The sequence below is a fragment of the Gallus gallus genome, chromosome 3 (genome assembly GCF_016699485.2).
Source record: "Gallus gallus isolate bGalGal1 chromosome 3, bGalGal1.mat.broiler.GRCg7b, whole genome shotgun sequence".
NCBI classification, from domain to species: domain Eukaryota; kingdom Metazoa; phylum Chordata; class Aves; order Galliformes; family Phasianidae; genus Gallus; species Gallus gallus.
In genome coordinates, this window is record NC_052534.1 from 75,231,717 (window position 1) to 75,259,362 (window position 27,646).

At 43.9% G+C, this 27,646-nt stretch overlaps 1 protein-coding gene across 15 annotated transcripts in view; it reads right to left on the reverse strand.

The window, feature by feature from the left end:
* Positions 1-349: 349 nt before the first annotated feature.
* ANKRD6 (ankyrin repeat domain 6) overlaps positions 350-27,646 on the reverse strand; it is a 107,020-nt gene continuing 79,723 nt past the window's right edge. For 6 of the 15 annotated variants that reach the window (XM_025149322.3, XM_015284698.4, XM_025149323.3 and 3 more), the window contains 14 exons: positions 24,073-24,171; positions 16,288-16,386; positions 15,532-15,630; positions 12,790-12,888; positions 12,161-12,259; positions 10,921-11,019; positions 10,647-10,724; positions 10,230-10,334; positions 9,863-10,000; positions 9,340-9,516; positions 7,399-7,551; positions 6,746-6,859; positions 4,468-4,810; positions 350-2,757 (listed from right to left, as the gene is read on the reverse strand). In XM_025149322.3, coding sequence (XP_025005090.1) covers positions 2,183-2,757; positions 4,468-4,810; positions 6,746-6,859; positions 7,399-7,551; positions 9,340-9,516; positions 9,863-10,000; positions 10,230-10,334; positions 10,647-10,724; positions 10,921-11,019; positions 12,161-12,259; positions 12,790-12,888; positions 15,532-15,630; positions 16,288-16,386; positions 24,073-24,171 — 2,277 coding nt within the window. In that variant the 3' untranslated portion in view covers positions 350-2,182. Of the gene's footprint in view, positions 2,758-4,467; positions 4,811-6,745; positions 6,860-7,398; positions 7,552-9,339; positions 9,517-9,862; positions 10,001-10,229; positions 10,335-10,646; positions 10,725-10,920; positions 11,020-12,160; positions 12,260-12,789; positions 12,889-15,531; positions 15,631-16,287; positions 16,387-21,414; positions 21,755-24,072; positions 24,175-27,646 lie in introns of those variants that run through there. The other 9 variants (XM_040697840.2, XM_040697842.2, XM_040697841.2 and 6 more) reach the window with 6 other exon arrangements.

Genomic DNA, 27,646 nt, shown 5'->3' on the forward strand with positions numbered 1-27,646 from the left:
TCACGTTCTTGTCCCATGTGTTCGTAAAGTGACTTATGGTGTTGTCTGGGTCCCTAAAGTTGCTTGAAGAAAACTGGGTGTCTCAGAACTTCAGAGACAGCAGTGCTGGTAGAGCTTGGAGCCCCGTGAAGTGGTGACATCCGTGATAGTGCAACTCCAGCACGTATTAGGATCCTTCTTTCTTTCAGCAGGTTACTGTTGTCTGTACTGTAGCTGGCAGACCTGCCTCCCAGGTTTTATAGGCACAGGCACAAAGGCTTGGAATTGGAAGTCCAGTTCTCTGCTTCCTCCTCTGATTCAGGTGAGGGAACTTTGCTTTCTCTGGATAGAAACCACCACCACACAGGAATTCTGAGCAACATTTATTTTAATTACTTGGCAAAACAGTCACTTTATCAAGGTGATAGAAAACTTAAATAGCATGCTTCTGTGTTTCTACAGTAGCTTAAACAAAACTGTAAACGTATGAAAGTGTCTATATGACTGTGGAAGTCAGAGCGATCAAACTAGTGTTTCCATAACACAGGTACACTTTTCTTTTCTTGATAGTGAATTAAGAGGAACTTTTAAAAAATATTGTTATATAATACAGTTTTTCTTTGCTTTATACATCTGCTAAGAAGACAAAAAGCTTAATTACTGATCTGTTAATGGTATCTTCAATACTGTATTTTGTATTGTTTTTAGGGCTCCACAGTATAGAAAAAATACTTCTTTTCTCCTTGGCATAACGGTACCATCTTGTTTCAGAGTTGGTTTTGTACAGTGGTTCCACTGTGATATAACCAGTAAACTTAACTCATATCAAGAGAATCTGATGGAGCCTTCCCAGAGGCATGAGGAAGAAATCCCACAGGGATGCAGGTATGAGTTTACGGTGTCTCTAGTTTATGCAACACATAAGCACATCAGGGCTCAGATGCAGATGATGAATTTAGGTGTTACTGTTGAATCAAATCCAATTGAAAATGACGCTCTGTGAATTACAAGTTGGGGGCCATCAGTTTGGCCAAAAGCAGTCATTGCAAATTTGTTCTTTTTTTTTTTTAACCGTTGTTGCAAAACATCCATAAAAATTTAAAAACATTGTTGAGTTCTGTTTTGTGGAACTGTGTGAGATCAGTGCTATGCCCTGCAGATCCGCCAGGGTCCAGCTTTAGAGGTACAAGGGGGAAAACAGCAGAATCATTCAGAGGAACAAGGGCAGAAAGTCCTGACAAAGCCTATGGGAGAAAATCCTGACCCTTCAGAAAAGAAACATCTGCATACAGGGAGCCAAGCTTTCACCTCTCTAGATAAAGGACTTCTTTCAGACCTCTTCAGTATTAGTATAGGATTCAGTCATTCGTTGCTTGAAGGAAAAGAGATTTCTGTAACAATTATGCTTTAACGGTGAACTATCTGTCATCCATGCCTTAAACACAACTCCTCCATCAGATTACTCAGTATGGTTCCAACATCAGTGTAACCAACCACAGGGAGTTCTGCTAGTATGATACCAGTAGAACAGCCTAATTCAGCATTTGTTTTAATAATGTAAACCAAAAGAAAAGCAACATGGCAACAGAAGCCTACCTAACAGGACAACTCACCTTGATGTCTCACACAGTGGGAGCTTGGCCTCTCCCAGCAGGAAACCTGCCATCATTCCCCTGCGTTACACTTGTAATGTGAGTTGGTTCTGTAGCATCTCTCTAAAGGCCCTGGGAAGCATCTGAAGTAATATCAGTAGCCCTTCATCACTGAGGAATCACTTCATCAAGTCGAAAGCTCTCAACCTCCTGGATTTATTTTAGTATCAGTACCACATTTACATGTAGCATATAGTGGAACCCAGCCACGTATGACCTATGTGGAAATAAGAAAATTCCCTTTTCTGAAATTTTGGTTTTTAATGCAATTTGTTTCCAAGCAGCACCTGAAAGTTGAGAGTGCGATAATTAACGGACTCTGGGAAATAACAAAGAAAGGATCTCATTTGCAGCATCTCATTGTTATGGTCTGAGTATGAAGTCTCCTTGGTTCTGGAGTTTCCAAAGTTACTTCTATTCCCCCCCAAAAAGACCGTTTTGCTTGGATGTATCAGGCACTACAAATATGTATCAATATGTATTGATAATCCAGATTCCTGTGCAGGTTCCAAAATGAGTCCCGCTGCTTGACTTGGCCTGCTTGGTGAATGCTAGCTTTCTTTCTGCACCTTAGTCCTTAATTTACTGAGCTCCTCTTCCAAGCTTTTGATATGTTCCTTAAGCGCAGCTTTGTCCTGCTGTGCTTTCTGATTAGCCTGGCACCTGGCTTCTTCAATCTTCCGTTCATACCACTTCTCCATCTGAGTGGAAACAGCCTCAAAGAAGTACTGCGTAATCTCCAGTGCCTGCGAGGTGTCTCTGAGCGCAGGGCCCGGTGACTGGCCTACAGGCAGAGTGGAATGCTGCTGCTCCTGGCTCTGCGGTGCCCCTGCGTGGTGCAGAGCTTTGTGCCTCGACTGCCCGCTCTTGCTGGATTTCTTTGTCTGAGTTCCTTTGTTGAGGAAGTAGCAGCTCTGTGGTTCTGTCTTTGCAGGTTCAGTCAAGGGCTGCAAAGCAGCTTGAACCCGAACATGTCTTGATTTGGACCCCAAAAGTTCAGAGGAGGGCAGCTCCTGCTGGAACCGGTGGAACGTGCTGGCACTAACGGCTTTGTCCTTTGGCCTGACATCTTGAGCAGGGGCTGAAGATTGTACTGCTCCAGCAACGATTAACTGTTGCTCTGCACCTACAGAATAAAAATATATATTCAGAAAAGCTCTGAGCACTTATTTTAGTGTTCCTTGTATTCTAAAGCGTCTGGTGCAATTTCCCATGCATCATGCTATGTGTATGTTGTAGAGGCTTGTATTAGTTTGTCACATTATTCTATTGCCTGACCATGAAGATAAAAGAGAGAGAGAGGCACTATGCAGACTACCACCAATCAAAGGTCTTCACAAAAGGACACATAACAAAGATCAGGCTAGGTTCCTACAGTCGTATGTGTCTGCTGATGTTTATCAATCCCATCCTTCTACAAGACTTGAAACCCTACTAGTTTTGCAAAGACAACAACTTTTGATGCTGCTCATGCTAGTTATGCTGCAAGATCTCTACAGTCCTCTGTCGTTCTTTTCTAGTAGGGTATCAACATCCATGTATGTGCTCTTTAACTAATGTTTTGGGGGGTATATACCATGTATTTTACAGAAGCTCTCCTTGGCTTTGGAGACCTGAGCTGGAACTGTGTTCCTCCTGTTTCTTATTTCCTCAGAAGCTTCCCTGACCAGAGAAGTTGTTTGAACCAGATCCTTCTAGATCCTCAGGTGGTCATGATCCCTGAATGGATGTAATGTTCTCAGCTGTGGTGTTTTATTTCCAGTTCCATAATGAACTAATAATTAAAAAGTGGAAGAAGCACAAGATTTATTCTATAGCCCTGTAATTTATATATTAACAGGGAAAGTGTGTATTTCAGTTTCACATCCTTGGATCCTACCGCTTCTGGATCCATTCCTCTGAAAAGCACTAAATGCAATACACTTTCTTCAGACAGACAGAATGGAAATAGCTCTGAAGGGGAAGCTGGAGAAATTTAAGTAGGTAACGTTATTCAGAGCATAAAAGGTCTTGGTTTCAAACACACAGTGACAGCACTGGGAAGAGTCAGTGTAATTCCACCCAACCATATCTTAAAATACTCCCAGTGGCTGCCTTCAAGTTTATTCCCAAAATACTGTGCATATAGATAGGAGAAAATACACAGACAGAATTAATACCTGTGATATTAATCATAGAATGGCCTGGGTTGAAAAGAACCACAATGATCATCTAGTTTCGACCCCCCTGCTATGTGCAGGGTTGCCAACCACCAGACCAGGCTGCCCAGAGCCACATCCAGCCTGGCCTTGAATGCCTTCAGGGATGGGGCATCCACAACCTTTCTGGACAACCTGTTCCACTGCATTACCACCTTCTGTGTGGAACAACTTCCTCCTAATACCTAACGTAAACCTCCCCTGTCTCAGTTTAAAACCATTCCCCCTTGTCCTATCACTATCCACCCTCATAAACAGCCGTTCCCCCTCCTGTTTATATGCTTCCTTCAAGTACTGGAAGGCCACAATGAGGTCTCCCCAGAGCCTTCTCTTCTCCAAGCTAAACAAGCCCAGTTCCCTCACCCTTTCTTCATAGGAGAGGCGCTCCAGCCCTCTGATCATCTTAGTGACCCTCCCCTGGACCCATTCCAAGAGCTCTGTGTCCTTCCTGTACTGGGGGCCCCAGGCCTGGACACAGTACTCCAGATGAAGCCCCACAAGAGCCGAGTAGAGGGGCACAACCACCTCCCTCTCCCTGATGGCCACCCCTTTTTTAATGCAGCCCAGGATATAGTTGGATAATAAAAGGATCCCTCAGTTAAATATCTCACCTGTGAATAACTATGATACCTAAGTACCTGACAAGGTTGTACCTGAGGTGCCATCTTGCTGAATGCAGAATTGCTGTCCAAAGCTCTGCTCTGACACTGGGACTCTGCTCCTTCCCCCGTCTTCCAAGAGACTGTTCGGGAGCGCCATGTAGGAGTGCTGGTGGGAGCCCTCAGCTGGCAGCAGGGGCTGGGTGGCTCTGCAGTCCTTGGCACTGTGGGGGTTGTTCTCAGTGTCCAGTGTCTCGGTCAGAGACTCGCATGTGGACAGAGTTGATTTTGGCCTTGATGACCTGGAATCTCCAGAAAGCTTGAGTTCCAGATTCTGAATCTTCAACATGCACCAAGTCTTCAGCTCATCAACCAAGGAAATCTATGAGGAAGAGAAGACACACACTGGGTGATCTTGTGATTCTCGGACTGCTAAGAGCGTGCAGCAAGGACAAAGAGAACCTAGCCTGTTATCACTCCCTGGGCAGCTTTGCATGCTGCCATGGGGAGTATTTAGAAGGCTGTAAATCAGAAAAGATGAGTAACTACACATTTGCTAATGAAAGGCACCTCTTTAGTCCAAGATACCACCTTTCAGAGTTGCATTTAAAGTAGCCCATTCAAATATAAGTCCTCTGGTCAAGACTGACCTGCTTAATCATAGAGGTGCCTTCTAAGTGCAAGCACCATCATGTGCTCACAGCTGCCATTTTTCTAAGACAGAAATTGAAATTAGACACTTCAGGGACACAGCTTTATACCAACCTCCGCTTTTCTGTTCATTTGGTGATAAAGACAAATCCAACGCTAAATGATGCATTACTAACAGCTTTTAAATTACAAAGATGCTTAGTAAGTGTCAACTGTGGAGGCATTTGCCAGTGATCCTTTTAGAAATGAGCAGATCTCCCCATTTTTCACATGGAATTGTGAGTTTAGGTCAGGAACTCTTATGTGCATGAACGTTTATTTAATCCACACGTTCAGGAAAGGCCAACATCACTCCTTTCTTGAATGGCTTAGACATTCACAGAAGCCAATATAATAAATCTCTTACTATAAAGTAAAAACTGAAGTTTTTAAAATTTGCTACGTATTTCTCTTTGGAGAAAACTGTTTTGTGAGTGTGAGACAAAGTAGCTTAATTAGTAGTTTATTCTCAGATTGTCAGAGCAGCCCACCTTACGACAGGCATACAGAACCCTCTTACAAAAAGTCATGACCTTTTACTAGCACAAAGTATATTGGCTTCTTCATTCTTATAAGAAATACGGTAATGAGAAAACAAATTGTACGTGTGAGTAGATAAATACAATGTTCTCACCCTGTTTTAATGGTGAGTTTGTGCAGAAGCTAGAGGGACAAGAGCTGGATCTCTACTGGAACAGTTACTCTTGTAATGTTGGTTAAACAAGCATCTGAAGAGGACTTGCTTATTGGCAGCAATACACAGCTTGGAGATGGTGTACTGTTGCCAACATCAGGGGGAAGAACTGCAGCCTTTTAGTACATGGGGAGTAAAAAAGATCAGGCTGAGAGGGGGGAAGATTTCCAGGACATGTGACCAAATGAGAAGTAAAAGAAACAACATGCATCTAATGGCTTTCTTACTGTTTGCTGATGTTCCTACAGACATCCTATTATTAAGTGACAGCTGAAGCACAACTGCTAAAAGATTAGTTGTAGGAATCTGTACAAGTGTCCTTGTTAGAGATCCCAGCTAATTCAATTACAATGGTCAGACTGGGTTTCACTTTGCCAGGTGGTGAACAGGAATAATTTGTCCCTTGAAGTTCCTTTGCCTGTTCCACCAGTTTTTACATAACTCATAGAATGGATGAGGTTGGAAGGGACTTCAGAGCCCTCCCAGTTCCAACCCCCTGATGTGGGCAGTGCCACCCACCAGCTCAGGCTGCCCAGGGCCCCATCCAACCTGGCCTTGAGTGCCTCCAGGGATGGGGCACCACAGCTTCTCTGGGCAGACTGTACCAGCGCCTCACTGCCCTCTGAGTGAAGAATTCCTTCCTAACATCTAAATCTCCCCTCTTTTAGTTTAAAGCCATTTCCCCCCATCCTATCACTATCTGCCTATGTAAATCATAGAACCACAAAGGTTGGAAAAGACCCACAGAATCACCCAGTCCAACCATTCACCCATCACCAATGGCTCTCATTAAACCATATCCCTCAACGCAACATCCAAACACTCCTTGAACACTCTCCACTCTTCAAATCTCCACTCTTCTCTCTGCCTGCTGGAACATAGCTCTCAAGCCGTTCCATGTAAACTAGCAGTGAGCAGCACCACAATCCCTACCTGCCGCTTTTCTCCCTCTGTTTTTTCCAGCTCGCTGTGCTGCTGCAGGCGATGGAGGCACTCTGTTCTCTCTGCAGACAGCCGCTCAGCCATAAGCTTGTCTAAAACACGGAGCTGTGGGAAAAGCACAGTGCAGCTGAGGCGATCATGTTAAAAAAACAAAACCTCCATCTGTGAGCCCTGGAAGTCAAAGCACATTCTGTCTTTCAGTCTTCATTTCTAGGAATGTTGCCAACTGCAAGCTTGCAGAAAGGTTCAATCACAAAATTATCCGATGAATGAAAATTACATTAAAAATAATGTAAAGGATCTTGAACATCAGTATAAGCAATCCAACCAAAGGGATTTCTACAATTATGAAACTACCAGCCATAGGACAGCATTTGGTCTCTTAAGTTTCCCTCTTAGAGCCTCAAGCAGTTTAGGATTATTGTCTAAAGAAGCACCTGAAGCCACTTACCCATCAAATGCGTATTTCTCAAGACCGCGGCTTGCAACGTTAGATGCCTGTGGAATGCCACAGTTCCCTGGTCTTGAGTATTACATTTCAGCCTCATTTTTACAACAGAAAAAGCAATGAGCGAACCGTGACAATGAAAATATTGTTTACACTTAGGGTATGTTTCTAATAATCATGTGGGTCATATTCTTACTTGATGTTGAGTTTTGCTTTCCATCTGGCCCAGCTTAATATTCATCTTATCTTGTACAGTCCCAAACTCAGCTTTTATCTCCTCCACGGTTGCCTCCAGCTGATTCTCCAGTTTATTTATCAGGGGCTCGCAACGACATCCATTTATCGGTGCCTGAAAGGAGTAAAACATTTGTTTGCTACATCCTCTGTCCTGTCAGTGCACTCGGAACATTACCACAGCTTTCTGTAGTCAGCGCTGGGCTGTTCTGTACCGTGTACTCTATCTCACCCTCCTGATAATATCTTACAGCTCAGCAAACAGTGCATTAAGTTGGAAAAATACAGACTAGAAGAGGATTGATCTCATCTGTATGAACAAATTTCAGCGCTGGGGCAGCAAGCAGCAGTGTGGTCAGATTGTATATCCTGTGGCACCACGTGTCATATGAGAAGGTATCACCTCACAGGCCTGTACCCTGCTCTCAGTGCTGTAATTCTCAACTGTATGGAGTCTAATTTCTGTTGATGTATCTGTCTGCAGTGGAGCCTCCCTCTTTCCTTTGGCCCTACAGTGCCATTTCACAGAGCAGGGGCTATTCCCTGTGTAGAGGAAGGTGGGTTGTTCGTGGTGTGCTAGAGAGAGCTTCAGAAAAGTACTTAAGAAGTTCTGTACCCTCAGGGCCTGAGGGTGCCAAAGATGATAGACAAGCTAAAAAGAAAGGGAGAGAGAAGTACTGTGTATTTCTGGAAATGTTGTTAGGGAATCTAGCTCTACTATGCTAATCTCTGTTAATAGATCACATTTGTATACAAGTCCTATCTGTTCCCTTCTACTTTTCTATCTGTTCATCTTCCCACCATGAAGATGAGCATGCCACTCTGGGCAGGGACATCCTCGTTTTAGCATCAGAGAAGTCCTCCTTCCTTCCTCATACCCGCCATTAGGATAATCCCATAATGCCCTTGCCTGGAAATTTCCCCCATGTTACACAATGAGATGCTGGAAAACCCGACTTGAGTCATCTTCAAAATCTGCTGAACTTCTTAAGTATAGCAAGAGAAAACACATAACTGTGGATGGATGTGAGAAGCAAATGAAATGAAAGGAAGACCTCCCAGAGGCGCAGGAGGACAATGTTTGGAAAGCAACAATACAGAAGTCTGCAATGTCTACAGGGTAACCTGCTGTCTGATTCTATGCTGCTTCGATGCTGATAAATATTTTCAGAATAAAACACATTGAGTGGAGTAAAATAATCATCTCTAAACTTGAATAAATGCACTCGAGCTGTTACTCCTGTCTGTGAACCAATTTCTGTACAGCTCCTGCCTCCAGTAATCCTAGAATCCCCAAAGACTCGCTGCAATGAACAGAAAGAATTGAAACGAAATGTACTGAGTACACTCGAGCACTGAGTTGAGGTAGGAAACATCAGTGCTCATACAGTACTTTCATTTATTTTCACTGGAAAAGCTCTTTATCTTTCCTGACAGAAATCTTACTATTTCAAAACGTATCATAAAAATTCCAGTGCCATCCCCAATGACTGTCTTACACCTTGTCTCTAAAAACTTACTGAGCTTTGGAACGGGCTGCCCAGGGAGGTGGTGGAGACACCATTTCTGGAGGTGCTCAAGAACCGTGTGGATGTGGCAATGAGGGATGTGGTTGGTGGCCATGGTAGGCATGGGCTGGCGGTTGGACCAGTTGATCTTAGAGGTGTTTTCCAACCTTAATGATTCTATGAGCTATTCCTTAGCACAGACGAAATCAGCTTGTTGTTTACCACGCTTCATGCCAAAGTACATCTGATGCCTGAACAAGGAAAAAAAATCCACTACCATTATCTCATACCCTTGAAAGTGTAGTTGGAAGGAAGTGCATTTGCCATCTGATTCCCTGACCGTGTGCACTGCAGGTGCTGTTCAGCACATCCCTATGAGAGCACAGCACACTCACCTGCATCACCTTCCCGTCCTTCCCTCGGTACAGCGTGTACAGCTGGTAGGCCCGCACCTCGTGGGGAGCAGGCGGAGAGCTGCAGTGATGTCTGCTTCTGCGTTTGGGCACGTTCTGCTGGGGCCGAGGGAGTGTCTGCTGGTCAGCTGGGGAAATGGGGTCCGAGAGTGCGGAAACCTGTGTAAAACACACAACATTTTCCCTAATTAGTGGCCCCTTAGTAAGCCATTCCTGGTGGGAACCGGACAAACTCTTTGTGTTAACTGCAGCAAAAATCTGATTGCAACACAAATCCATCTGCAGTGACTACACAGTGGAGGTGTTCGTCAGCACAACAGCCAGATTTATTACAGACCCTCAATGTTAGCCTCAACAAGAGGTTTTCCCCAACAGAAACCAGTTTTGTCAGAAGGCTCTGCCTCTGAGCACGGAAGCTCTGTTGCCCTGGCTCACGCCACACCGAAGGGACAGCTGCCCTCAGCAATGATCCTTTCTCTCTCTGCTGCTCGAAATCTACTGATACCTTCTCTTTTGGCTTCTTCTTTTTGCTCTTCTTCCCCTTGGGATCTGGGGAGGTTGATCGGGGCTCATCCTTCAGCTCAGTCTTCCCCTGCGCTGGCTGGTCGCTGCTCTGCGTGTCGTCAGCAGCCGAGACACTGCCCTGTGCAACGCAAAGGCAGAAACAGGGAAAAGGTGGGTGTTCTTCCATTTGCCAACCTGCAGCATCTCACTGACAGCAAAGCACCGCAGACCTCCCCCAGACTCCTCAGGCTGTCCCACACAGAGCTGCTGCAACCATGCACTAGTGGCAGAGCCGAACAGATTCTGTCCCAGTGAGTTCTGTTCATGCTCCCTTTGTGCTGAGGTGCAGTGGTAATGCCAGGCTGTACCTTGCTCTGCACCACTTCATCCCGTGGTACTGACTGAGCTCTCCTTTCCTCCTTCAGCCTCTCCCTCTTCTTCCTCAGGCTTCTTCCACGGTTGAAGCGTGAGACCTGGAGGCAGACAGCACCGTTACTCAGCGATGTCACGCTTCTTCCTGACCAGAAGCTAAGAAATAAAGCAGACGTGCTGTCACCTCTACTAAAAGGCAACATATAAAGGAGAAAGCACTCCCAGATGCACGTTGATGGGCCAAGCAGTGCTGGCATTTATGGCTGTGAAACACCGCTCCTGAGCTCAGTACATCGCTGTCCTGAGGCAGAGGATCGCAGTGTTTGACCAAGTGCTCCACTCCCAGAGCTGGCCTCAACCCCACCTGTGTCGGGGCCAGAGCTTATTGCCAACAGAAGGCATTTGCAACATACCTGTGAAGCTTTAGTGAGGAGGAGCGCAACCTCGGGGTTGTTGTGCTGTCTGGCCACCTCTAGCGGGGTCTGACCTGCCTGAGGGGAAAAGGACAGCATTTCACTTCTAGGGGAGGATTTCTCCACCCAAGGTCCACACGTGCTCTGTGCAAAAGTGAAGTAACTTTCTGCTTCCATTCACCCAGATTTCATTCAACATGCAAGTATCTTCTACCAGCACTAGGAAGAGTCTTCACTAATATAAAATACCAAAGCAATTCCACGTCCTACTTACATTGTTGACAACTGATGTATCAGCCCCTGCCTCCAGCAGCAGCTTTACCACCTTCCTGTGGTTCAGGGCCGCAGCCACATGGAGCGCAGTGTCTCCTGCCTGTGAGTTACAAAGCAGAAAGCAGCCTGTAGCAAACCCATGGGTCTCAGCCTGCAGAACCCTCGGCTTCCCAAGGGATGCTGCAAGGTCAGCAGGCTGATAGAGCCTCAGTGAGGCCTGGTCTGCAGAAGTGCAGAGCTGGGAGGAGGGGGCAGGAGGGTGCACTGCCCATCTGTTTCAACCAAACCTGGAGACAGCTCAGCTGCACCCCAGCAAGTACATAGGGCACCCTCTGCAGGACTGATCAGTCGGCTCGCAGGTGGTCGTGTATCGTGTTACTCAAAAATAACGGGATAATTAACAGCAGGGAGATGCTTGGGGTTCTCTTTGTGAGATTCCCCAAGAAAAACAGGCTTTGGAATACAGCCAGGAGGCGATACGGGCCCAGCGCTCACACAGTGCCTGGCCCTGTTCCTGTGTACTGAGGTGAAGACTGTGGCGATTGGGTTCAGGCAGCAGAGCCAGCAGCTGTCAAAGGGAGGCTGTGCCTGTGCACATGATGCCCTCCTGCCCCCTCTGCCTTGCAGCTTGGCTTCAGGGAATCACTGGCACATCCCTATCCCCTCCAGACCAGCAAAAACCTTACTGCCTCTCCTGCCATGTCTTTCAATACTCTGCATTTAAAGCATACTTTTTCCTCACTCTTCTGTGTCTTTAATTCCTTCTACTGCAAAAGGTAGCAAAGTAATGCAAAGAAATATGCTCTTCCGTGGCAGCTGACCAGCAGTGAGCACTGCAACATGGTGTCTCTGTAATGGCTGTGATATCCTCACCATCTGGGGAAGGGAGAGGAACGTGGCCCCATGATGTGGCTGAGCCCCATGCCCATCTTGTTCTGCACAGAGCTGGTAAGGATTCAAGACTGTTGTCCCCTCACTCCACATTGCCCTATGTCCTCTCACCCCTTTCTGCACCAACACACCTTTGTAGAACCTCATAAATAGGAAATGCTTGAAAAAAAAGATGCAAACGTGATGGCAAAAGAATAAACCATTGTTTTTAAGCTACTGTTGGAAGCTCAGGCATGGGGTAGCACAGTGAAATGCACGCAGTGAGGTGCGACTACTGGGCAGGAATCCCTCTTTCCAACAAGGAGCCATATGCAAAGGGAACAGCGTGGCAATGAAATTCATGCACTGACCTGGTTCTTTTCATGGACAGAACAGAAAGCACTGAGCAGCACCCTAACGATGGGCAAGTGATTGTAACGAGCAGCCACATGCAGACAGGTATCTCCTGCCTGCAAACAGAAACAAAGCGCTAAGCATGTCACTGCAGAACGAAAGCTTGTACTTATCATGGTGCTCAGGGAAGAAATAAACCCATTAAATCATAAAGAAGCAAACACCACACATCTCCACTAAGCAGCAGTGCTGTCTTCTCTTCAGCACAAAGCTGGGAAGGTTTAACAATAGCTGGGGAACAGAGGGTGCAGGCACCAATTCTTTATCTATCTGATGAGAAAAGCTGGAATTATGAAGCCCTGCACTCACATTCTCACACAAGATCTGCTCTCCTGCACCTCAAACCTGTTTGATTTGGAAACCCCATCCAGTGTCACCCACAATGAAGAACGTGGGTAGTGGGGTCAGAGCTGAGCCTCAGAGGGGTTCCCACAGTTGGGTGCAGAGAGGGCCCCATGCACTCCCCTGCCACCACGATGCTATTCAGTGGGACATAATAGCCTGGCTTCCACCTAGAGGGCTGCGTTCCTTCATCATGTCAAATCCCTTACAAAATAGGGGGAAAGCTCTCTGAAACTGGACTTACATTATTCTTGAGATCTGCTCGAGATCCTCCGAGAAGTAAGACACGAGTGCTCTGGGAATGGCTGTTCTGGCAGGCCAGGTGCAGAGGTGTGTTACCTGCCTTGGAGAAACACAGGGAAATATAAAAGCCGTGTTCAGAAACTGGACAGGAAACTTCACAGAGTAAAACCTTGGCAGTACCCCACAAGAACATTCCCCCAGAGGTGGGCAATTCACTTTCAGCCAAAGCTGTGAGCTGAACGAACCTGGAAACTGAAACACCCCCTTCATCCTGGAAATGACTTATGTGGGACACAGTAAAATCAGAAACTGGACAGTGTAACACTGTCTGCATTGCTTGAGTCTGTCTGCTGAAAGCAAAGAATCTAGAAACTTCTGGTTAATCAGGATCAAAGAGCAGCATAATGCACTTAAAGAAATAAAACTTCCCATGCCTTGGTACTCCTCGAGGCAGCCTTGCTCCCTTTCCCTCCGGAATGCTTTCCTTCTTTAGTTATCTCTGTCCATGTCTACGTTCTCAAAGTGCTACAAAATGCCTAAAACTCAAAAAAGGATCCAGAGAGAAGCAAACATGCTGTTTTTTTTTACTGAGAGAAACCAAAACATGAGCTTGCCTGTGTATTGCTTTTCTAACCCTGGCAAGGATCTTACTGCACTTGGCTTTTGCTGGCCTGAAAATGTTTGGGGTTTCTTGTCTCCAGGGAGCCAGAAACGCAATCAGACCACGTAGAGAGGTTCTGCTTACTCACAAAAGACTGCCTCTTCACCTGCATTATGTCCTTTAATCTGTCCCCCGTGCTTTCAAGACACTGATCAAAGCTACAAGGTTTGAATTACAAAAGGTCAACTCTCAGCACAGTGTATATCAGTGTGTATATAAAAGTTCCCCAGGCAGTCCCAGGAGAAATTAACTGGGAGTTATGGAAAACACACAGTGAAATTCTCCTGTGCGTTGCTGCTTAGCAGGGCCTGGCAAACCCAGAAGCCCACTTTCGACTGCCCCACCACCAAGGTGGGGAGAGGTATTCAGTCGAAGCCCCCAAGGTAAGCCAAGGGGCCTCAGGGTGCTCCTGCACATGGCACTTTGCCCTGGCTGCCAGAAAAGCCATCAAGAAAGTGATGCCTTGTCATCATGGGCACTAGAAATTGAGAGACCAGGGAAGCCATTTTGGGATTAAGCACAATTAAGCTCTTCATTTGTCTTGAAAGCCAAGGAGTGAAAGTGAGTGCATGTGTGCAAGCACTCACAAATCCCTCATTTTTCAGTAGCTCCTGAATGGGTCCTGTCCATTAAAAAGCACTTGAGTGATCAAATGCGAAGGGAGAGGTTTATGTAGGTATGACATAAAAGGGCAGCACAGGAAGGCCTCATACAGTGCTAAAGGCTGCCGGCCATATCTCAGATGCTCGCAATGCTGAGCTATTCCGTGCACATGCTTTTTAGGAGAGGTTCTCCAAGCAGATGACTTATGCTGTATTATAAACTACATTTCTTAATACCCTGAGGCATTCAAGCATGCAGGATAACAAGATTTGCCTCTTAAGCCCACAGCTTTGTACATAAATATACACAGAGACAAGCACACCTAGGGGTAGGTGCATAATGGTTCAGTAACCTATAAAGTCAGGTACCATCATCTGTTACATGTAAACATGGGAAGCTGTCTAAAGTATCTTTGACACAAATTTAGATGGACACGGGAAAAAATAATTACAGAAAATTAGAATTAGAAATTGGGCTAATGTAAAAGAAGGAACACACATAAAGATGATGTAAGTACAAACCACAACAGCTGTACAAATACATGTTTACATGCTGCACAAATACACACGTGCACACAGAAACACAAAGAACTGTGCTGATCATAAGACTTTCACCACTGTCTCGCTCCTCTCCTTTCATCCCTAACAATTCCAGTTGTCATTTTAGTCTGCATTTACTGAAATACTCTCTCACTTGCCTGTGGAATGCTCAGAGATTTTGGGACCGGCGTTCCAAAGCCCTCCTTCCTGTGGCACGGTGCCAACCATGCAACCTAACCCACCCACTGGCACAGCAGTCTAAGCCCTACCTCAGCTCCTAACACTGGCTGCTACTGCAATTTCCTGAATTATTTCCTTTTATTTACTTTTGAACTAGTGAGCTGAAGACAAGTCTCCCACAAGCATCACAGTTCCTGAGGAACTAATATGCCTTGCTTTGTTATTCCTTCCTCTAAAGTGTTCTCAAGATACTATAAATACCAAAAGAAGGATAATCCAGGTTCAGCATGAACTTTTGCTACAAGTCTACACTAATGTATTAGGAAGAACTCTCTAGGAAAAGATGCACTACTTTTTTCCTCTCTGGCTTACATTCGTTTGACTGTTCAATTTCTGAAAAGATTCTGAATGCCACATTCCAATTAATACAATTCATATTCATTTTAAATCACACCGCTCACAGTGAATTCACCTAGGTTAAGTCAAAGCACCATGGAGACCTCCACAGGACTGGCAGTGTTTCTCAGCTATAATTGATGTACTCAAAGAACCACTGAGTTCCTCTTGCGTCAGCTGTCAAAATACGAATATCCCAATGCCCGTAGAGGAGCCATGCAGGCACAATAAATGCAAAAGAAGGAAAAAACCCCAATGGGAACTGGTCTCCCACCTACTGAGATATCCCATGACCAGAAACCTCCGGTGATGAGAGTCAGTCATCTTATGCCAGATACGAGAGCGCCTTCTGTATGTGTCTCACCTTGTTTTTGGCAAGGACATTAGCTCCTGCCTTGACAAGCACTTTGGCAGATTGGCTGAACCCATGCCAACAAGCTTCATGAAGAGCAGTATTCCCATCCTGAGAAGCACACAAACAAGAGGAGCAGTTTAGTGCACTGAGTCCACACACCAAATAACACTTCATTAAGTCTGTAGCAGCTGCATGTGCTACCTGGCCACTTAAGAAATAAAGCTTTTTCCTTTCCTAATAGCTGATTTACTATTTTATTATTAGCAGAGGCAGATACAAACCAAATAACATTCAGAGACATCCTGGGTACTTTTTCCTTTCTACTCTGTCTTCAACCTCTTTCTGCCTTCACCTACTTCCCACTTGTCCCAGCAAGCCAAGAATAGCACCGAAGCTTTGGCTGGGAATGTGGAATTAATTACATTTATTTACAAACTAAATTTACAGCCTGAAACTCTCAGCTTCTGAGATAACTACAGGAAACCGTGCAGTGTTTTGGGTAGGGCACAGTGTAGTCATAATTCCCCCATTAATGAGCAGAGAACAGATTCTTACATCAAAAATGATCACCTTGATTTCAAAAATAACTAAATCAGTAGCTAATATTAAAAAAAATGGATTTTTTCTTATTCTAGTGTAACTGTCTTAATCACTTTCAAAGCATCAGATACTTATTTAGGAGCATTACTATAATTTTCTCTACGAAACTTTAATACTCCTGGTTGGCAAGGCTGCCATCCTCCAAAGCATTGCTTTGCCTGTTACCTTGTCTTGTCTGTCCAAAGCACACCCTTCTTGAATGAGAGATGCTATGACATCGGTGTTCCCTACGACAGCAGCCCGATGCAATGCTGTCTGATCACCCTGCAAAAAGAAGCAGATTTTTAATCCTGATCATTGCCACCTGATTTTGACAATGCAAACACATTCAACACACATACACGCAGGCTGCATCATCAACACATATGCTGTTTAAATCCAAGCTTGTCTTTGAAAACGGTCCCCATAAATCTATCGTTAGTTTCCAAGGTTAATGAAGTTACTGTAGGTATCAGAGAGCTACAAAGCAACTGTTTTCAGAAGTTTACAACTCATCACAATCCCATATACTGCACTGAAGTCTTCTAAAAATATGCCAGTACTAGAAAGCAGTGAATCTAACACGTTTGGCACTATACACCTAGTAATCAACTGTATCTGTGTGGAACTAAAGGGAATTGTGGGCTGCTGTAATTTATCACATTGATCTCTCACTACTTACACTAAAAGAATGAGGATCTCCCCATCTCCATCTGTCTGCTCTATCAACCCTGCTAAGAATAAGGAGCATGAGATGAGGTAGGGGTCTTCAGCACCTCTGATGGACTTACCAGTTAGTGCTAAGAGCAGAGGTAATTTTGTGATGAAGACCACAACTGTGAGACCAACTTCTTCCATGCAAGCAACTGTAAGGTCCATAAGGCTTTCTCTTCCCATCTACCTGCCACGTTGCAGCGATAAACAAGTTTGCTGCATCAGTTCATTTCATTTATTGCTAAGTTTCCAAAAGAAATGATGCTGATGCAGTCATCTCATCTAACCGTCCATCTATCTCCCCTCTAGTAACTTATTCCTGAACTACAGAGCCCAGGATTCATTCTCAACAAGCCTTCCAGAAATGCAAGTCTAGGGAGACTCGATCAGGGAAGGTTCAGAGGTCCCTGCACCACTGGGGCTGCTGCTCCACCAGGACATGGCTCCTCACACACCAGACATTACCTCTCCCTGCCTTGCCACAGGGCCAGCTAAGTACTTTTACGTGCATGTTGTGAGACAGTGAGAAAAGAGGAAAAAAGGGAGGATTTCTGCAGTGCTGTAAGACCCCAACTGATGGGAAACCAACCCGCAGTGTCCCCACTGCTCTCACAATGGCTGTTCTTTGAAGCTGCTTTAAACTCGCAATGCAGAAGCACAGCCCTTGAGTCTGGGCAAAAAGACCAGCTTCAGAGCTGCACGTGGCCTTTTTGGGAAAGAATGTACAACGGAAGGGGTACCCACCCTGCTTCTGCTTACCCAGACAACGTCCACCAAAGTATATGAAAAGCAGAGATATGCAATATATCTGCAGAAGAAATGAAAGCTTGCAGGTAGCTAGTCCTAAATAAATATACAATTTCTCTGCTACAGATCTTTATCAGAGAATTCTGGATTACGTCAAGAACTAGACGGATTTCCTTATTTTCTGTCCCACAGTATTTACATAATTGGATAATTTCAATCATTTGTTCTCAAAGGCAATTAGCAGCTGACTTAAAAATTGCTCTCAGTGAGGTATTTATGCTAACGACACCAAAATAGTTATTACTCCACAAGGGCAAGACAATCATTGCCAGCTACTGCCTTTCGGTATCCTCAGTAATGCTAACTTTCACCATCAGTAAATCATTAAATTGGCTTATAAATGGTCACGTGTTCTTACTTTTGCTCCTGCTCCTACTAAGGACAGCAATGTATTTTAAGAGAATTTAAACAAACAAAAGAACGGTCCCAACAACTGGGGCTTTTTGAAGAAGTACAGCAGAATTGAAAGCACCGCAAGTTCACTGAGCTTGTGTATTTACTTACAGATAACCAAAACCTTGTGGAAAACCTCCAAAACAAACTATCTCACATGTGCAAGTGTCAGATAGCTTCCAGAAACTATTCCTGCATAGGAATCTGTTCTCAAACAAGCCAGGGAAGAACTTAACATCCCTAATTTAAAACACCATGGGGAGTCCAAAGGTCATTTCATTCAAGCTGGCCTTGAATGCCTGCAGAGATGGGGCATCCACAGCTTTTCTGGGCAGCTGTGCCAGAGCCTCACCTCTCTATGAGTGAAGAATGTTCTCCTAATATTTAACCTAAATCTCCCTTCTTACACTTTAAAACCATTCTCCCTTCTCCTATCATTGTCAGACCACGTAAAAAGCCGGTCTCCATCTTGTTTATTAGCTCCCTTAACTACTGGAAGGCTGCAGTGAGATCTCCCCAGACATCTGCCATTCTGACAGAGGAAGCTTCAACTTTTTGCTTCTTTGAAGCCTGGAAAATCAATCACAGATGGGAGGACAAACGGACTGCCTTTAGCACGTGCCACTTTCAATCAAGACCGCTCTTGTCATTCACCCAGCCCCATGACAGTTATCATAGAGGGGTGGCATTGGGAGCCATGCATAGGTTTTGCCCTGTGCTGCATTCTGGTCCTCAGGTCTGTAAATAGCTCATTCCTGCACGGGGGAGTGTCAGAGGACATCTCAGGTCCTGCCTGTCCTAAGCAAGATAGTGAAGTTCTCGAAGATCCCAATTTTTTGACAGTTCCCACAACCTCAGCCACTAGGACAGGGTTCTGTGAACCATTCCCTCACACCTCAGCATATACACATTGACTGCATGCCAGGGAAGCTGAACCAATACATCATAATTCCTCCTGTGTCGTGAGCTATTGAGCAGCCCAGGCATAAGTCACATATTGCGAGTATAAAGTGACACCGAGTGCATCACTCTATTTTTAACCTATCTTTCCTCCCCATTAGTAGAGGAGTAAACCATTGCCTGGCCTTTTAAGGAGCCAGATGTAAAAGATGAGCTATATTTCTCTCGGAGTCTGTACATTCAGGCAGTGCAATCACTGACTCATGTATCTTTTTTATTAAATTGCTAAAATAACTGCCTCTGAAAGTGTTCATCAGAGTTCCGCCTTTAGCAAGGCATTAAGGGACCGGTCTAGACAGCCAAAGGAAAAAAATCACCTGAAAGCGCACATTAGCTGCACAGGCTATTATGTTGGGCACAGTTTATGGTTCTATTTGCAAGTGATTTACACCTTAGGAACAGGCTGCAAACCAGGAACAATGAGAAGCGATAACTCCAGTGTTACACAGATGTGACCTTGACAGAAACAACAGAAGCAAGCTTGCTTAAATGCAGACACAGGCCAGAAGCCAAAAGGACACTGAGGTGCTTAAGTGAGATGTGGTAGATGTAAGGCACCTAAAAGATGTAGATGTAGAGATGCAATGCACGGGTGTCTCTCAAATCCCCTGCCTTAATTGCTGCCTAGTCCTGAAAGCAATGAAAACTTGGGCATTTCCACCCAGAGTCTGTGGACATTGCAGCGTGCACAGCACCACGAGGCACTGGAGATGGGATGGAGCCCAAGAGGCCTTTGTGCACCTCATGCTGCGCCCTGCCTCAGCCCACCCAAAAGTGCTCCCCCTCCAACTCTCAGCACACTTGCTAGAACCAGTGCCAGTGGTGATGAGACTCACCCAGCTTGTCTTGCCATGAGAGCATTTCTGTGTCAAAATTACTCCACCATCAAGAGAAACATCTGTATTCACTGGGCTAGAGAGAGGGAGATGCTGGCAGGAGACCAGGAACATGGGTTTGCATTCCTTGGGGAAAGAATGAGGGAGTGTACATCCGGAGTACTCCATATACAACAGAGCTATTGCACAGAAAGGCCTGAAGATGTCTCCAAAATATGAAACTGTGTCCTTGAAAGAGAGCTTAAATGACTGCTTTCAGCAGAGGGCTGCAGGTTCTGAATCCTGAAGAAAGGTACATATCTACACATTGACCTTCTCCATGGATTTTGTCATTATCATTTCCTTTAGCACTTTGGTGTTGGCAAGGCCAGGTGGTGTTTTAAGACTGCCTACCAAGCTCCTTGACTTTCTTCATTTGATGACTAACTTCAAGCAGTGGATGCAACAACTGGCACAGACACATGGGAACTGGACAGTTGTCTATATCATAGCCGAAGTTCACTCCATGGGGAAGAAAATAAAGCTAGCAACTTATAAAAGAGTTTCAGGTAGTTGTTACTAACTCTCCCAGCTCTCCTGCCTCTGTCACAATAGAGGAATAGCACAGAGGTATTGGAGTCATTATTATAGACTCTAATTCCTGAATTCAACAAGATCTACTTTACACTAGTTTGCAATATGCATTACTTTTCCCTTTTTCTGATTAAAAAAAAAAAAAATATTATCACCACCACATTTTGTATTCCTACACATTCCTTTTCTCCAGAGCATCCTCCAGTTCCTGGACTCCTTTAGAACTGCCTCCAATGTCGGGCTTTCCCTCCTCTCTGTCTTTTCACGTTTTCAGAAATCATCAAACTATTTGGCTACAGAATTGTACCAGAATCAAGAGAAAAACCTCATGCATTCAATCTCTGAAGACTTAAACTTTGAAATTTTATCGTTACATTTACAGTTGAAAGCTTAAAACATTTGAAAGGGAATATATAACCAAGTGTAAAATGGTCTCAGGAACATACAAGCATATTTGAATATTCTAAAGCAGTTGGATACAAAGGCAACTAAATACGCCCTAGTGCTCCCCAGTGCCAGTGTCCTCCTCCTTTGCTGAAGAAAAACAGTCATCACAAACACACAGCAGGAAGAATTTCACTCTGGATGACAAATGATGATGCATGACCAGCACAAGTGATCAAGGCATGAAAAAAATAAACATGAATGAAGGAAACTACAGCTTATACGACACTAAACGAGACTTAAATGGGAGTACAGGAGAAAGCCACTTCACATATTTACATTCACCTAGAAATTATTTTGAACCCTGGATTATTCCATTTGAAAGTATTTTCTGCTTCTTAAACTGGAGCTTCCAGAAGAGAAGCTCCAGGGCCTTTTCAGAGTTTCAAAGGTAACCTTTTTTCTCTAGTTAAACTTCCAGAGAGTGCATACAGGGCAGGAAACTATGCAGAGCACCCAGTGCAAAGCTCGCCATGCAGTCATGCACCTCCAAGAGCTGACATGCCAGGCTGCCAGTCCAAGATTTTGCAGCATGCAGGCACGGAGAAGTGAAGCTCAAGGCAGGATTGATGCACAAATTTCTAACCTCCTTCTCTCTCTCTGATCTTCTAGGTTCCTTTCTAGCCTTTCTCTTCTGGTTTTTCTTATCTTTCTCGTCCTTGATTTCCTTCACATGGACAACTTTCTCCTTGACTATTTCTGAGGTGTGAGCTGTATGAATACTCATTGACCAGTCAGAGATTGCATTGGGATCCCAGTAAGAACTTTCGGTATTGGCTGGGAGAAGGAAAGAATTAGCTCCCGGGGTTGCGTACTCTACAGAGCTGGACTCCGCCGGATTAAATTCATAATAATCCCACTCCAGGCCACTGGAGGTCATTCTTCAACTAATTCTCACGGCTCTTGCTGTGTTTTAAAGAATATATCTGTAGAACACGAAAGTTAGTGTTTGAATCTCTCCATAGCATTCAGCAATTTTAAAGCTTCTGCTTGTCACGTAGCAGATGAAAATTTAGTACTGGATTTATTAGTTACAGTCAACTCCAAAATAAAATGTTGGGAGATCTCTTGTTATTAAGAGAAATAAAACACAGATTTTCAGAACTTGAAGACTTCTTTCTGTTACCATAATTCTACAGACAACAGTCAAATAAGTACTTTAATTTTCAGTGAAATATGATACCCTCACCCTCATGACCAATTTCACCTCTGAACCTCAGTATGTATTCCTGAAATGAAATGTAATCATGTTAATCAACATTTGATGCTAAAATGCCTTCAATGCCAAATAAGCAAACTGTAGAAGTGATCGAAGGCATAATCGATAGATGGCAATTTTAAAAGAATATCAGCACTTCTGTATGGCACAAATAAAGTGTAAAAATGAATTATACAAGGAGAAAACATAAAGAACCTTCTTTGAAGACCTATGTAAAAGGAAAGCAGAAATAATTAAGTTAATACCTTTCACAAGCAAAAAATCCTCACTTGGAGTTCAGTCTTCCTCCTCCTCTGAGACAAATTGAAACCCACCTTCTAAGACAAAGCAACTACCTAAGCTCTCCTTGGTTTCAAACTGGATGACTGGTACTAAATACTGAGCCAAAAAACAAACTATGTTTTTAGGAAACAGCGTCAAGCATGCACCTATTCTGTTCAGAACTGTCACCACATTAAGGAGCCAGATCCAATCGTTGTGAACAAAGCCCCTGAGAAGACCTTGGTAGGTAAGTGAAATAAGGTCTTTCAGGAGCTGAATGTTTCTGCAGTGTAAGGCTCTTCACTAAAATGAAATGGTGCTAAGCACTGATTTACTATTTTCCTTCACGGTTAATGCATCAGATGAACAGCCTGGAATTTATGACTAGAGGATTGATAATAAATAAACAAATAGGAAAACAGACTTACTCAAAAAGCAGTTTTCATAGAAGCCCAATCTGAGCAAATCAGTGGAAGCTCCTGCAGTCCTAGAGCAGCAACTTGTGTTTCTCAGGAACCCTGACTGTATTTGTAAGGTACCTGCAATTTTGTCTTAAACACCTGATGAATCATTTCTACTGGGAGATGTCTAAAAACATACTCAGAACACATCTGAGCAAACCGACGCTCCCATTACACTTGCAAATCCTCTCCATTACGCAGACAGATATAGAGGAAGCATAAAGAAAGCAGGAAACAAAGTTTCTTCCTAGAAATAAAAATACCGCAGTACAAAGTTGGATGTAAAGCTGTATCCTTGCCAGACGCTGACTGCTCGCATCTCATGGGGAAGCAGCTACTCAGGTGGAGAAGGAAACCAGTTTTCTACTTTCTATAGACATTTGAGACCCGCTGGATGCAAATAAATGCCTAAATGGATTTTCAAAAGGCACTTAGACATTTCCTGTATCTTCCTAATAGTCGTACAGGTGCGTCTACTAGCCACCTTTGGATTTCTAAGTCCCTTGAAAAACCTACACCTTCTTTACTACAGAGGGAAACAAAGCAAATCTTCCTTGAATTTGTGTCAGTCCACAATCAGAAGTTAGCAACAAATCTAGGGGAAATCACGATTATTAAACTACATTTTCATTCATCAGAGTAAGGTAACTAAAACCTTGTTACCCATCCCTGCAACAAGCCTTAAAGCTTGGAACAAAATTAGATCCATTTCTATGGAAAACCATCAAGTTCCAATAAATTACGTATTTTATTGAATGAAAACAAACTACCATTTGCTAAACTCAAAGCTGCTTGCATTGTGCTGATGCTTTACCATACAACAGCCTGACAGATGAGACCGTCCCATATCAACCATGGCGGTCAATGGGTTGAGTCTCTAGGCATTTGTCCAACATGCTGAGGCATGTGTCCACACAAAAGCATCTCTCATTTCAGGCAAACATCACAACAAATACATCCCCTACCAGATGTCCTCCAGTGGTCTCCCGTATGGTACAACAAGCTCTTGTTTAATCCCTGTACCGAACAACAGACAATGGCTCTCAGGCTGCTCACACCAGCCTGGCACAACCAGAGAGCTCAGAAAGCTCTGCAGCTGGAGCACGGGGAGCAAGCAACTCAGTGAAAAACACCACATTTTACTTTGTCTCCCATGCAACTTTGCATCTCCAAATTAGAGGCTGCATCTCCAAATTAGAAAATATAGGTACAGATTTTGAATTCTTTTAATCCTACTTCAAAGCGAAGGCCTATTCTCATTTGCAAAATTACTGATGGAACAACAGAGGCTGTATCTACTTACGTCATCCTGAATATCCAGGTCACAACCTGCTTTCAACAAAATCTGGACAACGTGGAGATGACCCTTGTGGGCAGCAAGATGCAGGGGGGTCCGGCCATGCTGTGAACAAGAAGAAAATACCAACAAATCAAGGTGATTTTCTATGCATAAAAGTTGACCAGAATTATATCCTCTTTTTCTCCTTCTCCCGTGTATCTCTCTACTTGAAGCAAGCCTGCAATAGTAACAGTTGACAGACATCATTGTAGGAAAGGCTGAGAACTCCTTTTCTGCGTTCTGCAACATTTCAGTTTATCCTGATGGTAACCTACAAAAGAGATATTCTACTCGTGTAAGGATACTCTCACATAATCATAGAATCATGGAATCACCAAGGTTGGAAAAGACCCACAGGATCACCCAGTCCAACCATCCACCCATCAGATTTCCTTACAAACTCAGATCCAGCTTTGTGACCATGCACAAAGGGACTTCACGAGGGACTGCACCTCTGGAGCACAGACCTGTCAACCACTTCTAACTCCGCTCAGTACAACAAAGTAACTTTAACAGGAAAATTCATAGATTGTAATGGGTACCATCTTTGCAACAGAAACAAAAATTACTGGATGGTTGCGTACAATATGCTCCCCTCAAAAGAAATGGAAGAGTTGTAGTCTCTCCAGGTGACTTAATGTATAGGACAGCCAACCTCATTTTGCCAAAGGCCTGCTGACTGTTTTTAGACAATGCTTATTTTTAAACATTACCAATCTCTAAACTGTATAAAAATAGAATTTAAAATATTCACAAGAAAATCAACCTGTAGTGTAATCAAGGACAACTCCCAAATGAATAGACGGACAGAAAAGCTTTAATTAGAGAGATGGATGATATATAGCTTAAGAAGTAAATAAAAAAGACAAATTTGACAGTAAAATCAAATTAAAAAGGTAAATCCCCAACAAATGGCTTATTAAAATTCTACATGAAATGACAAGAGAAAAAGAATATTTACATGTAACTGAGCTACATTTGATCATCCTTTGGCAGAAATAAAAAGTGAAACATTTCAGGAAAAGAGAAATAGGCTTCTCCTAGAACTGGCAGAAGAATCAATGTTGAAAGAGGTTCAAAGAGTGAAGAGATCATAAGAGAGTGCTGTACAAAAAAAGAAGACCTAGAACAAGTGATTCCCTAGAATTCTAACCCATATAAACCTCTAAAAGAAGATTCAGAAGGGGAGAGTCAAGAACTAACTTCTACCCTAGGAAGTGTATGTGCACGTATACACGTGTGCACGTGTGTGCATCTCTTCAGTACATCTCAAAGCATCACCTTACAAACTGTTAAGTAGGAACAGTTCTGAAATTGTTCATTGTACGTTTTATTTCAGTGCAATTTGGAAAGCAGTGTTCCTATCATTGCTAAGATCACTGATGGTTTTCACAAAGAATGCCAATTTTCTACATCAGGCATTTTATGAGATGAAGAAGCATTATACTACCCTTCATCTGTACGTCTATTTCTTTATCGCTTCTTCTGCCATTGTCTATTTTTCAACCCAAGGACTCACACTGAAAGAGAAGATAAACTGTCCTACTATATCAGCTATAGAATAAGCAAACACTTCAAGAACTGAGCCTTAAATGAACAGAAGACAAACATTAACTCTCTGAGACTTTACAGAAATTCCTGAGTGTGAAAGCTATTCCAGGTAAACAAAAAAACATGCTCAGGACAGCACTGTTTGAACACAGAAATTCCCATCCCTGACTATCTGGTAATGTCTTCAGAACTCAGTCTCTTCACAGCAAAGTAGCACTGAAACCCATAATAATGCTGGAGACAAAATGTCTGTGTCAGTAGCTAACAGTTGTGTGCTGCTTTGAAAATGTTAAATGTTGATTAATTACCCCATGATTGATCTGAAGGGCCAGATCTAAGGGAAAAAGCCCACACCCACTGTGGAACTTAGGTCTCTCAAAGCAAGTATTTTCTCCTGTTCCCTTTCAGAAGTAGGAGGCAACAGCTCATTCCAGCATGGGAAGCTTTCCTTCCAGCATCTCCCAGGGCGTGGGGGAAGGGCTTGCTTCCTGCTGTCCCCACCAGCTCCTCTATGTTGACTGAGTGGCAACAGCCTGCCTCTTGTTGCTTCTTGCTGACATCCTCACCTCGATCCTTATGGGTCCATTCCAACTCAGGAGGTTCTATAATTCTATGATACTTCTGGGTCCCTTCCAACTCCGGCTATTCTATGGTTCTAGACACAGGTTCATCAGCAATGTCCCCCCAGCAAAGGGCTGGCCCAGCCATGCAGAGCACATCTCCTTCTGCCCCAGCCTGGAGAACAGCCAGGGCGAAGTCGCAGTTTCAGGTAACTCAATGGCAGGAGGCATAAAAGTCTCTAGGCAACGTGAAAAAAAGAAAGAGAACCAGAAGCTGGGTCGACAAAGCATTCCCGGCTATGAACAATACATTTGGATTATGGAAATATGCTCAAGCATGTTCAGGTTTATGGGTTCTGAATTTCTGCATTGCTTAACTGCAATAAATAAATCACTTAACCAGGATGTCTCACTTCCCAGTAGGTTACTAATGTATTGCGAAAACAGCTTATTGTTAACTGTGAATGGAGCAGAAAAAGTCCCAAATAAACCCAAGCTGAAGCCAGCTCGTGTGCTGTGAAATGAGAGCAGCATCAACCACATGAATTTATTCCAACAGGGAATTTTCTGATAAGATAACCATCTCTAAACACTGAAAAAAAAGCAGAGGTGCAGCCAAAGGTATTTTGTTAAAAATAAACTATGAAAGAAGAGCATGAGTTTATTTTTCATACAAAGAACATATTTTCCTCACCTAACATATTTCTGTAGACAAGCACCCCATAATGTGTGTGGAGGAAAAGGGAAAGCCTCCAAGGGGCACACTTCCAAGCCACGCGTTTCACAAGAATAAGGTTGCAAAACACAGCAGATCTAGATCTCACAGGGCACACCACCTTCACCTGCCCATTTGATGCCTTAAGGCACATAAAAATAAAGTGGTTGCAGGGAGACACTTTCCCTCAGCAGTACGAAATTCCCATTTCACCGGGAGGGACTAACCCACATCTCAACAGCTGGGCTGTTTCCTCTGTCTCAGCTTCAGGAGAACAGCACTGGAACAGGAGGTGCCCTCAATGGGAGACACCACAGATGGTCCAAGGAGAGCAGTGATTTCTGTGGTGATAGGAAAGAGGGTGAGGGGTTGGATGGGAAGGTAGCAGGCAGAACTGCCAGCCTCGGAAAGGAAGGAAAAGGCTGAGGTTAGAAGAGCTACCAACTCCATTCTAATCACTCCAACTAGCAAAACCAAGCATCACTGTGTCTTCAGTGATGCATGTAGAAGAAGCTCACACATAGCAGCTGTGGCCATTCCTGTTAATGAGCAAAGAGAGAGGTCGCATCGCTGTGCTATCCAGTGTCATCATCCCATTCAAAAACTTTAGCCAGGTCTCCAAAGCTCTTCTAGAAAAATGAGTTATTGAAACAAAAGACTAGAGGATGATTAAATACACTTCAGCTTTTTATTCCACAGGGTTTGTGTGTTT